The sequence below is a fragment of the Ricinus communis genome, chromosome 4, assembly GCF_019578655.1.
Source record: "Ricinus communis isolate WT05 ecotype wild-type chromosome 4, ASM1957865v1, whole genome shotgun sequence".
Taxonomy (NCBI): domain Eukaryota; kingdom Viridiplantae; phylum Streptophyta; class Magnoliopsida; order Malpighiales; family Euphorbiaceae; genus Ricinus; species Ricinus communis.
In genome coordinates this window covers 29,530,319-29,543,952 of record NC_063259.1, presented here as the reverse complement: position 1 = coordinate 29,543,952, position 13,634 = coordinate 29,530,319, and the positions used below count along the sequence as shown (strand labels likewise).

At 34.3% G+C, this 13,634-nt stretch overlaps 2 protein-coding genes across 2 annotated transcripts; both read right to left on the bottom strand.

The window, feature by feature from the left end:
• Positions 1-119: 119 nt before the first annotated feature.
• LOC8266011 (DEAD-box ATP-dependent RNA helicase 7) lies at positions 120-5,179 on the bottom strand. Its single transcript, XM_002510844.4, has 14 exons — positions 4,580-5,179; positions 4,332-4,466; positions 4,099-4,239; positions 3,861-3,972; positions 2,978-3,048; positions 2,679-2,833; positions 2,459-2,570; positions 2,015-2,116; positions 1,855-1,915; positions 1,606-1,774; positions 1,414-1,510; positions 1,246-1,340; positions 863-996; positions 120-689 (listed from the first exon to the last, which is right to left on the bottom strand). The coding sequence occupies exons 1-14, from the start codon at positions 5,036-5,038 to the stop codon at positions 460-462; spliced, it is 2,073 nt and encodes a 690-aa protein (XP_002510890.1). The 5' UTR covers positions 5,039-5,179; the 3' UTR covers positions 120-459.
• A 1,727-nt stretch (positions 5,180-6,906) lies between these two features.
• Positions 6,907-8,367, bottom strand: LOC8266012 (embryo-specific protein ATS3B). The gene is made up of 3 exons (XM_002510845.4): positions 8,124-8,367; positions 7,900-8,007; positions 6,907-7,510 (listed from the first exon to the last, which is right to left on the bottom strand). Exons 1-3 carry the CDS (start codon positions 8,241-8,243, stop codon positions 7,187-7,189), a joined length of 552 nt encoding a protein of 183 aa, XP_002510891.1. The 5' UTR covers positions 8,244-8,367; the 3' UTR covers positions 6,907-7,186.
• Positions 8,368-13,634: the final 5,267 nt, after the last annotated feature.

The window sequence follows — 13,634 nt, the reverse complement described above, 5'->3', positions numbered from 1 at the left end:
ATTATTGTCGCACTTGCACGATTAATCTACTAATCCTTTACAATTTATCTTGGAATCTTTTAAACATATCAAACCAAAAATGGTGTAAATGAATAATAAAAAAATAACACAATCATGAATTTAGCACCTGATAATACATTCTTTCGGATAATGAAATAATTAAGTATTTTTTTCTCTTACATATCCAATCAAGCAGAATTCAACAAAAAGGGGTGCCTTTAAAATTCCCCAAAAAATTAAATAAGCAATAGATTTAAAGAGAGAGAAAGAAAAACACGGCCTACAAAACACCAAAAAAAAAAAAGAAAGGGGACTTCCAAAACAAATATTACTATATCAGCCAATCCAGGCAGTAAAATCTCCAGACTCTACAATTGCATGTTTTCTTCACTACCATATGATGGATGCTTCATTCTCTCTACCAAAGCACCATCGACCAAAGAATACAATTCAGGCCTTTCACCATCTGCTCCCATTGTTGCGACCTCTCCCACCGCCAAACCTATCATTTCTTCTATCCCCGCCTCTGCCACCTCTACCCCCTGAAAACCTACCACCACCATTTCTATCACTGAAGCCACCCCGTCCACGACCACCACCACCAAATCTTCCCCTTGATTGGTCTTTTTCTTGCAGGGGAGGTAATGCTTTCAATATTTCTAAGCTGACATTAGCTGCATTGTCCTGACCTGCAAAAAGTGCGTGAAACATAATGATATCACAAACTTGAAAGAGGCAATGGTAACCAAAAAGGAGAAAACTGATACATTCGGGAGCACCAGTTCTATTTAAATAGAGAGAGGGAAAAGGATGTGGTATTTGAGTTAGGAAACTCCTGTTAATTAGCCAATGGATAATTTACCAGCAAGAAAAGTGTCAATATCTGCTGCGGCCACATCAAACACTGCACCCTTCCCATCAGCTGTGAGGGTCATACCCTTCACTGACTCAACCTTGTCCTCAGGCAAGAATCTCCTCAAGACACCAAAAGCAAACCTGACAAATTTCATGACATGAAAAAGACACAAGTCAAGTACTGAGATAATCATCATTAAAATCAACAGAGTTATTTAGAATAATCTGGGAAGCCCTATTTTGAACCTCATAAATTGAAATTTTAGTACTCCACCAAGAATAGTGTCTTGTGCATTATTGCTTATACATGCATTCTAAGTTTTCTAATCTACTATTCCACAGTACAGGAATACTAAGATACAAATCTGAAGTGAAGTTTCAGGCACTCACGACGGTGTGTAGATGGGTCTTCCAGCTTCAAGGAGTAATGTAACATGGTTCTCCATGGATGATAGAAGTGATCTACTCTTTATCTCGGTGTAACCCTGCATATGTACCAAAATATGAGCAAAATGCTTTAACTTGGGGCTAAATAGAATTGGGAGGGAAGGGACTCACAGCAGCGTTGGCAAGTGCTTTTGCAAGTAATTCTACTGCAGACAAACCCGAAGAATTCAGCAAATCCTCTGCTGCAGACTTGAATGCAGGAACAATACTACAATATTCGCCACATTTACACATTTTCAATAAAGACATAAATAAAAGAACCTCAATCATCCATCAGTTAGTTGAGTTCTATAGCAAATATACCTGTCAGAAACCTGAGTTATTTTTTCTGCAGCCACTGCACCAACAGCTTGGGCAATATCAGCAGGCTGAGGGGCAGTAATATGCTCAAATTTCACACCAGATTCTCTTTCAATCTTAGATATATTGGACCTTCTTGGATCATAAAGCATCACAGCGACCCCAGTATTTCCTAGTAGAAAGAATAACTCAACATATCAATAAATCCAATATATTACAGACACTATTCATTTCATATAAACCCATATTTACCTGCTCTTCCAGTTCTTCCAGATCTATGAATATAAGCTTCTACATCACGTGGAGGCTCACACTAAAACACAAATTTAGATATAAGCATGTTTGATATGAAAAGTTAAAAAGGTTTGCTACTCAGTGCACACATAAGAAGTGAATTGAACCAGGCATGCACCTGGATGATTAGTTGCACATCATTTATATCCAGTCCCCTAGCAGCCACATTTGTCGCTACCAACGTCAAGAACTTGCCTGACCTGAAGCCAGAAAGGGTGACCTGCAGATATTAGATCTATAATTAGCGAAGAAATACACATATTAACAGATTAACTAAGCTCCATATGCCCCAGGCCAAATAAAATCTCCAGGAGGTGGCTCATTGCTCTATGCTGCTACCACAGTGCTACAGCACAGCAAATTCCTGAGCTACTGATGGCAATAGTAAGAGGATAAAATACTGACAACCAGAATTATAGTTAAGCCCATTCCTAAACAAGCACATAAATTTTAAAAATATATATATTAAAAAACATCAACATACATAAGTCACAAGAAGTCACAATCTGCTTATTAACACACATCAAGAAAAAGTCAGGATAACATCAAATATAAACAATACCTCACGTTGAGACTGCTGTATCTCCCCATGTAGAGCCCTTGCTCCATGCAACAAACCAGCAAGTTCATTTGCAGATTCCCTTTTCTCGGTGAAAATAATTGTACGGCCTCCACTGAATCAAAAACCATCATGAAGACGAATGACTAACCAATTTTTTCATCAAGATTAATATATCATTAGAATGTCACAAATATATGAGAAGCCATGGAAAATAACTAACCTGCTGTAACAACGAATGATATCAGGAATGACCTGAGGTATTGCTGATGCAGAACAAGGAAGAATGATGTGCCTGACATTGGTACTAGCCTTCATTTTCTCATTACCAACAAGATCTATGGTTTTTTTAGATGCTTTAAGAAATCTAGAAGATATCTGGAAATGCAGAAAAAACAATTACAGTCAAATAGGACATAAAAATAAAGCCACCATATACTTCTCAGCACAGCATATCATATAGAAAAAGGGTAGCATTATTAGAAAAGAAGTATGAGCCAATATCATGGCTGGAAAACTAACTTGTTTCACCCATTCTGGCAAGGTGGCACTGAAGAGAAGCGTCTGAACTTTGCTTACATCCTCAACTTTTCCTGAAAAGTAGAAATAAGCACAAGTCACAAAGTAAATCATTCCATATTTAAATTGTAACAAAGGGAAGAAAAAAAAAAAATGAGACTATGCTACTAAGTTCAACAATAGCCTTTTAGGACCTTGTCAGTTCCCAGGCTATCAAGAATGCTCTATCCGGAGCACCTATAACAAGCTTATGACCAATTAAGCTTTAGAATGAGACAATGCCGTATTTATGACCAATTAAGCTTTAAAAAATGAGACAATGCCGTATTTATGACCAATTAACATTTCTGTGAAAGCAGGACTGGGGCTTGGATTATGTGGACCACAGTGCCACATCAGTTATTCAGTTGCATGAGAATCAAGTAAGGAATGGACAAGTACAGTCAAGTGATAAAGGAACAAGGGAAAAAAAGTGACATCTGAAAACCATGCAGCATAGGCTTCCTTGCATATCCATAGAGGATACGCACCATATTGCAGGTAACTAAATTCAATCAGAAAACTAAAAACTTCAATTGATATACGACCATATTTGCATGACATCCTGTAACACAGGGACAAAATCTATTTTTATCATTCATTGCAATACCTCATACTTGACAGTAATAGTATTTCCAAAAATACTGAATTTTGTTAACAACAAGTGTATAAGACTTGCCTTTCAGTAGTCTAGTACCATCAATATGCAGATCCACATTGTACTCCAGGATATTACAACATTATCAAAATAGCATTGAACAATTCCCTACTGCAATCTAGAACATGATTCCAAGTATTGAACAACAATCAACTACATGTGCTCATGACATTTTACACAGATACATACCAAGTATAAGTTCAACATCTTCAACAAAGCCCATTCTCAGCATTTCATCAGCCTCGTCAAGGACCCGAAACTTTAGATAACTCAAGTTAATGTTGCCCCTCTCTATATGATCCTATACAATTTCAAGAAAACTGAATTATTAGAAGAATTACATATATCAAGGAATCAAATTAAAAATAAAACTACGGCTATCTGCAGAACCATTCATGGAACTAAAATAATAGGAACAAAAGGACACCTTGACGCGGCCTGGGGTTCCAACAACAATATCCACCCCTCTCTTTAAGCTCATTTCTTGTGGGTGATATGAAGCTCCTCCATATAAACAGCAAGATGTCAATCCCAATGACTCGCCATAAACTTTGAAGTCATCAAAAACCTGTTAAACATTTACAAAAACTAATTATTATACTATAACTAAATAGGAGGCAGATAAAAGTGAGGAGGCTAGAAGTAGACACCAGTAGGTACCTGACTGGCCAATTCCCTTGTTGGTAGAAGAACAAGAACACTTGGAGGCCTGCCATACCCTGTCTTTCTTGATTCTTTTGCATGTCCATTTGTTATGGACTCCAAAATAGGCAACACGAAAGCCAGTGTTTTACCCTGCAAAAAATAAATATAAAGATCAAAATAACACTTCGCAAAAGTCCCGAAAGTTCACAATACAACATGAATAAATATTAGATATAAGCAATCAAATAATGAATCAGTGATACCTGACCAGTACGTGCACGACCAACCAAATCAGAACCATCAAGAATATCATCGAATGTCATAGCCTGAATTGGAAACAGCGACTGAATTCCCTTAGACTTAAGCTTCTCTCTCAAAGACTCCGATATTCTATACTTGGAGATCGCATTAGGATGATCCTCCTCAGCTGTCTCCACCTCTCCATCCTCGTTCTCATCGGCAATCTTTGCTTTCTTATTTTTCTTCTTTGTCTTCAAATTCACCGGCTCGACAAGCTCAGAGCTTGTCTCGCTCTTGTCTTCTTCATCAAGCTCGCTATCTACAGCTTTTCGCTTCTTTTTGTCTTTCTTCATCTTCTTCTCCTTCTTGTCGGAAAGTATTATTTCCTCTTCAGGTTGTTCAGAGGTTTCTAGAGATATTCTCTTCTTCATCTTCTTCTCTTTTAAATCTGCGGCGTTATTAGCTATAGCTATTGATGGCATGGTAGGTATTAATAAGAGTGCTTCGTGTATACAAAAAGAGATGGAGAGAGTTACGTACTTTCTCCTGCTATGGAAGGTTGTATCACTGAATCGCACAAGCAGGAGAGAGCAAAAGAGGAGGAGAATGTGTTAGGGTTTGCGAATTTATGGTTTAGCGGTGAGCCCGATTTCGGCCGTTGGATTATGAAACCCTATTTAGTTTTAATCTTTGCCGTGCAATAAGAATTTTATAAATAAAAGATGGCTAGCCTCTTGTAACACCACGGTCCATTCACTCTTATAAATAAAAAAAAATATTATATTTATAAAATAAGTTTATAATATAAAAATATAAAACAAAATATAAAATATCTTCAACTTAAATATAACCAGTGGTTTACTCATCCATTGCTCGACCATTATAATTATTTTAATTATAAAATTAAATTAATAGAAACACTTTAATAAAAAATTTAAATTTTAATATTAATTTATAATATTTTAAATAAATAATAGCAAATTGACTATTTTAAAATATTTTTAATTTTTTAAAAATTAATCAATTAAATAATATAAAAATTATTTTAAAAATATTTATTAATTAATTTTAATATTATATAACTTAATAATATAATTTATATTACTAAAATTTGAATTAAAATAATATAAAAAATAATTTATTATTAAATATAATTTTTAAGATGTTATGTTTTAAAATTAATATTATTAATCTAATTAAATATTAATTTATTAGTTAATATAATATTAAAATATAATTAATATGTTATTTTTATGATAGAATTAGTATAATTATTTGATTAGGAAACTATTTATTAGTTACTATAATATTAAAATATAATTAATATGATATTTTTTAGGATAGAATTAGTATCACTATCTTATTTGAAAACTATTTATTTATTAATATAATATTATAATATAATAAATATGTTATTTTTATAATTAAAATGAGTATTTAATTAGGAATGTAACTTATTAATCAATAAATTTTAATAAAAAAATTACAAAATTACATATAAGCTTAAATCCTATGTATCAAAAATTAGACACATATCAAAATAAAAATACTATTTGTCAAATTAAGCACCTGTGTTAAAGAAAATTTAAGTCTCAAAAATTTATATATATATATACATATATATATATATATAGATAGATAGATATTTTACTCTTTTCTGTGAATTAAAAATTATTAATGCTTATAGAAATAAAAGTAAAATATAAAGAGTTTATTGAATTTAAATATAATATTTTTCTCTTTATATAAATTTTTTTCTTAAAATACTCTTTATTATACAAATTATGCTTTTAAAATAAAAAACACCATTGGAAATATTTTTATAATTATCGAGGATGCAATAATTAGATTTTTTAACTCAATAATACTTATTCTTAGATAAAAAAAAAAAAGAATTCATTACAAAAGTGTTCTTAAGATTATCTATTAAAAATATAATATAGAATTAAATTGCACTAACGATAAATTTTTAATCTTAAAATTTATATAAATATTGAATATATTTAATTATTAAATATAATTTTAAAACAAATTATGAATTATAAATAAAGTTATTTATTTAAGATCACTTTAAGTTATTGTTAAATAACTTGTAAGAAAAATTATATGTTGAAATAAATAAAAGATATGAGCTCATAACTTTTAAATCTTATTAAATAAGTATAATCTAACTATTAAGTGAGATAGTGCACAAAACTATTTACACCAAACATCCACTCGAGACTATTTTGACTTAATAATGGATTTTCGATGAGAATTATTTTATTTAATTTTATATTTCTTCGTCATTTTTATATCACGTTAGTGCATGTACAAATTTATTATATAAATGACAAGAATTCTCCATAAATTCCGATAAATAACAAACTCTATTCTTTTAAGAAATATATACACACACACTATAAAGCAATATTGTGCCTATGTTCATTTCAGGACATTTTTGCGATCAAGGCATTGTTAGCTACTTATCTCTCTGCTGTAATTACGAATAGTAATAATTTAGAAAGACATAATACAAAGCAAGCTGACTATAGTTTGAAACCAGAAGCCAAAAAGCAGACTGTCCACTCCAATTACTAACACAATAGTCCCAGTTTAGCATTTGCATAACCATATCACCTGGGCAAGAATTACAGCATGAGGCTAGCAACAACTGCCAGAATCGGATACAAGAACCATCTTCGAATTCTCCGTACATGTGCAGAAGAGGCACTACCACATCGATTAAATCCATACCAAATATCATTCGGAATAGGAGTGTAGAAGTTAAATGTAGAAGGAAATGACTTGTAACCATAAATATCCACTCTTCCAGGAATCCAGCCATCAGGTCCACTTCTGTACAGATATATATAACATATTTGAGATGTACAGGGTCCAGTTACATGAAATGTATCAGAAGAGCAGCTCTCGAATGCTCTAATTGATGGATCATCCAGCCTTGGTACATAGATCTGATATGACGAATAATGTTTACAATTTATTGCCGTAAGGGAATTTTATTCATAAAAAATCTACTGATGGAGACTTTACAAATAATGCCCAATAAGGTGGATAGGACACCAGAAAGAAAAATCAGCCATTACCATTTAGCGACGGGAAACATCAATGTCTCAGACGTGAATACATTTATACATATTTTTCCTTAAATTAAAGCTGATTTTATTAACACGGCTGGTGAATGGAGACTAAACAAAATAAAATCAAATTGATGATAGCTAAAACATGTTTTTGCTTGGTTTGTCCATAAATTATTAAAGAAAAATGAGAAAGAAATTGCTTGATTTTGAAAATTTTAAAGAAAAAACCATTCAATTAAAAATCAGCGAAGCTAAATGCGAACCTGATTGCCATAAGCGTCGCCAAAAGCAAGACTGATCTGATCGCGAGTGTATTTTGGTGAGGTACAGCTGGTTGATATGATCACCGTATACTTACAGCTCCCCACGGTCTTTTTTTATTTTCAATTTTTCAAAAGGAAAGAATCCAACCATAAATAACAGGGAAAACAATTACGATCACAAACAGAGAAAAACGAGTAAAAGAAAAGAAGAGGAAAATCAATACCTGGATTAAACTAAGATTGAAAGCATCGAGAGCTTGAGGCTGGAGACTGATAGATTCAGCTTTTGAAATGATTAACAGCAACGCAAACTGAAGCACGACAACATAAGCGGTCTTGGCCATTTTGCCAATAGAGTTCAGAGTTCAGAGCGAGAAGAAGAGCAGCGTTGTGGGAAAGTCCCAGAAAATGATAATAAATAGGTTATTTAATTATGTAAAAGCAAACGGTTTGTGTTCCTTTTTCTTTTTTTTCCTTATTCTTTGAGCGTGCCTATAACAAAGATTACTCCCAACATATTTTTAGAATCCGAACAAAACAGCATGGAGTTAGTTGAAATTGTAAGCCCAGAATAATAAAGCTTGGCCCGATTTAACTGACATAGCCCAGCTCAGAATTATGGGGTCACTTCTTTTTCATGATGGTATGGGCTTTCTTTTTCTGAACTAGTACATATGGGCTTGGAATGATCATGAAAAGCAGATTTTACTTGGAAAAACATCATCGCCAACTAAAAAGCTAAAATGAACTGTTTGCCAACAAAGACTGCTCTACAGAGCCGTCGGGTGGAGGTTTCTTGTACCTGTCCAGTTTGTATTAGCGATTCAGAACATGTTTTCCATGCGTTAGTTTGCTGCCAGTGTGTGGAGGATTTCTCTGTTGGGTGTTTCAAATTTGCAGGGACAGGATTTTGTGTCATGGTGGACAGAAGTGACGAAGAAGTGTAGCTTGGAAGGTATTCAACTTGCTTTTATGTTGCTTTGGGAAATTTGGTGCAACAGGAATGACATTCTTTGGAATGGTAGACGTCAACCAGAGTTACACCTTTTCTCATCTCATCAACTGTGGCTTTCTTTCTCAATGGCAGAGTGCTCAATTGTGTGTTGGTGCAGGTCTTCATCCCACTTGGGCCATGTAAAATGCGATGCGACGCTGCTGTATTTGTGGAGTCCAATAAGCTTGGACTTGGATGTATTATTCGAGATGATTCAGGCAGGTTTATTGCTGGTAACTGGGTTGTGCGTAAACTCCATTTGAATGGAGTTACTTTTTCGTGTCGGACACAAACACCGTAACTCTTCGGACAGATTTTATAAATTAGAAAAACGTTTACAATTATTTTTTATATTTTTATTTATTTTTAAAAAATTTAATTTTTTAAAAATATTTTCATTTAATTGGATTCCTATTGAAGAAATATTTTAACTTTTTTTTTATTTATAAATAATTTTTAACTCTTTATTATTATATAATTTTCTTATTATATAAATAATTTAAATTTTTAGTTGTTTTATATTTAAAAAGCTCTATATAGATATATATATTTTTTTATTTATAGTAATTATATAATTGCCAACATGATTAATTATATTTATTGTGTTTAATTTATATCTTTTATAATGATAAAAGACAACAATATCGTATAAAATCTAGAATATATATATAACGTTTTTCCAACATCTTGTTTTTTAATTTTTTTTTAAAAATTATATTTTCGTATCGTATCATGTTACATTTCATTTTCGTGTAATTTAAGCTGCTAAGCATAACAGTATGAGAGTGCGGTTAATCCCTTCTATTGCAGAAGCTCTTAGCTGTAGAGAGGGATTAAGTTGGTTGAAATCATTATTAGGCCAGCATAATGTTATTGTGGATTCCGACTCTCAGGTGCTCATTCATGCTATCAACAATTCTCGCAGTGATCTTTCTGAATTTGGTTTAGTTGTTGACGATTGCATTTCTATTGCTAAAGATATAGTCAGTTGTAAATTTGTTTTTGTTGTTAGGTCAGCGAACCAAGTAGCTCATTCCCTTGCAAGAGTTGTTGGTTCGTCATCTGGTCTTGTCTGTCGGAGCAGTGCTCCTCTTTTCTTCTTGATGTTCTTGCTTTTGATTCTAATCAATAAATAAGAGCATATATTGTTAGATATTTTTCAGTAGTTAAGTCCTAGTATACTTTTCAGTTGTTGAGTCCTAGTCTACATCAGTCTTTTTTGCAGTAGTAGTGACAGCTTGTAGCTGTTATGCTTTCCAGCATTTTAGGAATCAGTTTCGTATTTTCAGCTTTCTTTGTTATTTGCTTGTTAGTCTACTGCCTATTTAAAACAGGCTTTCTTTATTAAATAAAACAAGTTGAATTCCTTCCAACTTCCATATCTTTTACTTTATCTGCTGTTCATAACAGTGGTATCAGAGCCAGGGCTGAAGAAGAAGATGGCCTCTGATAATTTTTTACAACCAGCGATTCCTCGCTTCGATGGTCATTGTGATCATTGGAGCATGTTGATGGAAAATTTTCTTAGATCCAAGGAGTACTCGCAGGTGGTTTCTACGGGAATACCAGAGTTGGCTAAGGGCACAGCAGCAACGGATGCACAAAAGACAGAGTTTGAAGCTTTAAAATTGAAGGACCTCAAGGCAAAGAACTATCTTTTTCAAGCGATCGATCGCTCTATCTTGGAGACTATCCTTTGCAAAGACACAGCAAAGGAAATTTGGGACTCAATGAAGAAGAAATTCCAAGGATCAACCAGAGCAAAGAGGCAGCAACTTCAAGCACTTCGTACGGAGTTCAAAACTTATCGGATGAAATCTGGAGAGTCTATTTCTGATTTCTTCTCGAGAATGATGGCCATTGTTGGAAAGATGAGAGCTTTTGGGGAGAAAATGGAGGATGTGGTTGTAGTGGAAAAAATTCTTCGATCACTAACACCTCGATTTAATTATGTGGTTTATGCAATCGAAGAATCAAAAAATGTTGATCTTTTATCAATTGATGAATTGCAGGGCTCATTACTGGTTCAGGAAAGAAAATTGCAGCAGTAAGACAATGCAGAGTTAGCACTGCAAGTCTCATCAGATCATTCGAATAAAGAAGATAGAGGACGTGGATCAAACAATAACAACAGAGGTCGAGGCAGAGGCAATTACAGCTATCAACAGAACCAATCTCATGAAAGAAGAAGAGGACGAGGTGGTTATCATTCAAAGTCAGTGGACAAAATGAATGTGGAACGCTATCAGTGTCACAATTATGGTCATTATCAATCAGAATGTCGATCGAATCTATCAAATGTCCATGGTGAAGCGTCCAATTTTGCAAAAAATGAGGGAGAGCAGGATGGAGAAATCTCATTGCTGATGGTTTGTCATAAAAGTAAGTCGAGCAACAAGAACTTGTGGTATTTAGACACCGGGTGCAGCAATCACATGAATGGAGACAAGTCAGTGTTTTCCACTCTTAATGAATCTTTTAGAGATAATGTGAAGTTTGGAAACAATTCTACAGTTTCTGTAATGGGAAAGGGACATGTAACTTTACTAACAAAAAGGAATGTTACTCAAACAATATCTAATGTTCTCTTTGTTCCAGATTTAAAGACCAATTTGTTAAGTATCGATCAGCTGTAAGAGAAAGGCTATGAGATCATAATTAAAGGTGGTGTATGCAGATTTCTCGATGACAGATTGGGATTGATCGCCCAAGTTGCAATGACAGCAAATCGAATGTTTCTCCTCTACCTCAATCATTCTTCTCAATCATGTTATGCAGCTAGTCTGGTTGATCAAGTGCAATTGTGGCATTTTTGTTATGGCCATCTCAGCCTTGAAGGTTTATAGACACTTCAACAGAAAAATATGGTGGTTAGTCTTCCTCATCTCTCTAGTCCTAAATATGTTTGTGAGGAGTGTGTTCTCAGTAAGCAACATCGAGAACCATTTCCAAAAGGAAAATCCGAGAGAGCAAGAAAACCGTTGGAGATTGTACACTCTGATATTTGCGGGCCAATTAATCTCACTTCTAATGAAGGTAAACGGTATCTAATCACCTTCATTGATAACTTGAGCAGGAAAACGTGGGTTTACTTCTTGCAGGAAAAATCTGAAGCTTTGACAGCTTTTAAAAGCTATAAAGTAATGGTTGAGAAAGAAACAGGATGGTCAATTCAAGTCTTTGCAAGCCGTCGTGGAGGGAATATAACTCGCATGAATTCAAAAATTTCACATGAGGAGCAAGGCATTCAAGGCAATGACCTATACTGCATGAGAATGGTGTATCCGAAAGAAAGAATCGGACCATCTTTAACATGGTGAGAAGTCTATTGCAAGGCGTGAAATTTCGAAGGCGTTACATCGAGCGATCAAGCTGGAGCATTCATATTCTAAATAGGAGTCCAGCTTTTGCCGTTCAAAATATGACTCCTGAAGAGGCATGGAGCGGAAGGAAACCTGATGTCAGCCATTTCAAAATTTTTGGGTGTATTGCTTACTCCCATGTTCCGGATCAGAAGCGAAAGAAGTTGGATGATAAAGGAGAGAGATGCATCTTTCTTGGAGTTAGTGATTGTACCAAAGCTTTCAAATTATATAATCCTGACACTAAGAACATTATCGTCAGCCGCGATGTAGTTTTTTATGAGGAAAATTTTCGGCAATGGGATAAAGTTGAAGCTCAACGGAGTATTGATGCAGACTTTGATGAAGAAAATTCAGAGATGCTAGCTGAGGATAATTCACAGTCACTTGATGAAGAAGCAGTAGTTTAAAATGTGCGGAAGTAGCGGGAGATTCGTGAGTCAACATCCTCACGAATAAGAAGAAGACTTGCATGGATGAAGGATTATGAAGTACCTGGGATCAATCAATCTGAAAACCCATTTACATATTTTGCTCTTTTTGCAGATTGTGATCCTGTAGCTTTTGAAGAGGCAGCTAAACAATCAAAGTGGAGGAAAGCAATGGATGAAGAAATTGCTGCCATTGAAAGAAACAACACTTGGGAGTTGATTGATCTTCCAAATGGTCAAAAGACAATCGATGTGAAGTGGGTGTATAAGACAAAATTCAAAGAAAATGGCGAAGTTGACAAATGCAAAGCACGCTTGGTGGTGAAAGGATACAACTAGGAGTTCAGCATTATAAGGAGGTTTTCACTCCAGTTGCTAGGCATGATACAATCAGAATGGTGATAGCACTGGCTGCACAAAATTCTTGGCCGATTTTTCAATTAGATGTCAAGTCAGCCTTCTTGCATGGAGATTTGAATGAGAAGGTATTTGTTAAACAACCTCCTGGTTATATTAAATTTGGACAAGAGCATAAAGTTTACAAGTTAAAAAAGGCTTTATACGGACTTAAGCAAGCCCCACGAGCTTGGTATAGTCGTATAGAAGCTTACTTTCTTAAAGAAGGTTTTCAGAAATGTCCTTATGAATATACCTTGTTTGTGAAAGTTAAAAATAATGGAAAATTGTTGTTGGTCTATCTGTATGTCGATGATTTGCTATTCACAGGAAATGATCAGACTATGTTTGATGAATTTAAAAAATCAATGATGGCTGAGTTTGATATGACTGATCTTGGAAGAATGTATTATTTTCTGGGTATAGAGGTTATTCAATCAGATGCAGGTATTTTTATCTCTCAAAAGAAGTATGTGCGAGAGATTCTTAGAAGGTTTCAGATGGAGAATTGCAATCCGGTTTGCACACCAGCAGAGACAAGTTTGAAGTTAG

Excerpts from the sequence above, each read along its gene's own strand:
- LOC8266011 (XM_002510844.4), bottom strand. The coding sequence starts at position 5,038 with ATGCCATCAATAGCTATAGCTAATAACGCCGCAGATTTAAAAGAGAAG. Across the intron at positions 2,834-2,977 it reads TGCCAGAATGGGTGAAACAA|ATATCTTCTAGATTTCTTAA; the intron begins GTTAGTTTTCCA and ends CTGCATTTCCAG. Across the intron at positions 1,511-1,605 it reads ATAACTCAGGTTTCTGACAG|TATTGTTCCTGCATTCAAGT; the intron begins GTATATTTGCTA and ends CGAATATTGTAG.
- LOC8266012 (XM_002510845.4), bottom strand. The coding sequence starts at position 8,243 with ATGGCCAAGACCGCTTATGTTGTCGTGCTTCAGTTTGCGTTGCTGTTA. Across the intron at positions 8,008-8,123 it reads TCAATCTTAGTTTAATCCAG|ACCGTGGGGAGCTGTAAGTA; the intron begins GTATTGATTTTC and ends AAATAAAAAAAG. Across the intron at positions 7,511-7,899 it reads GCGACGCTTATGGCAATCAG|ATCTATGTACCAAGGCTGGA; the intron begins GTTCGCATTTAG and ends TCGTCATATCAG.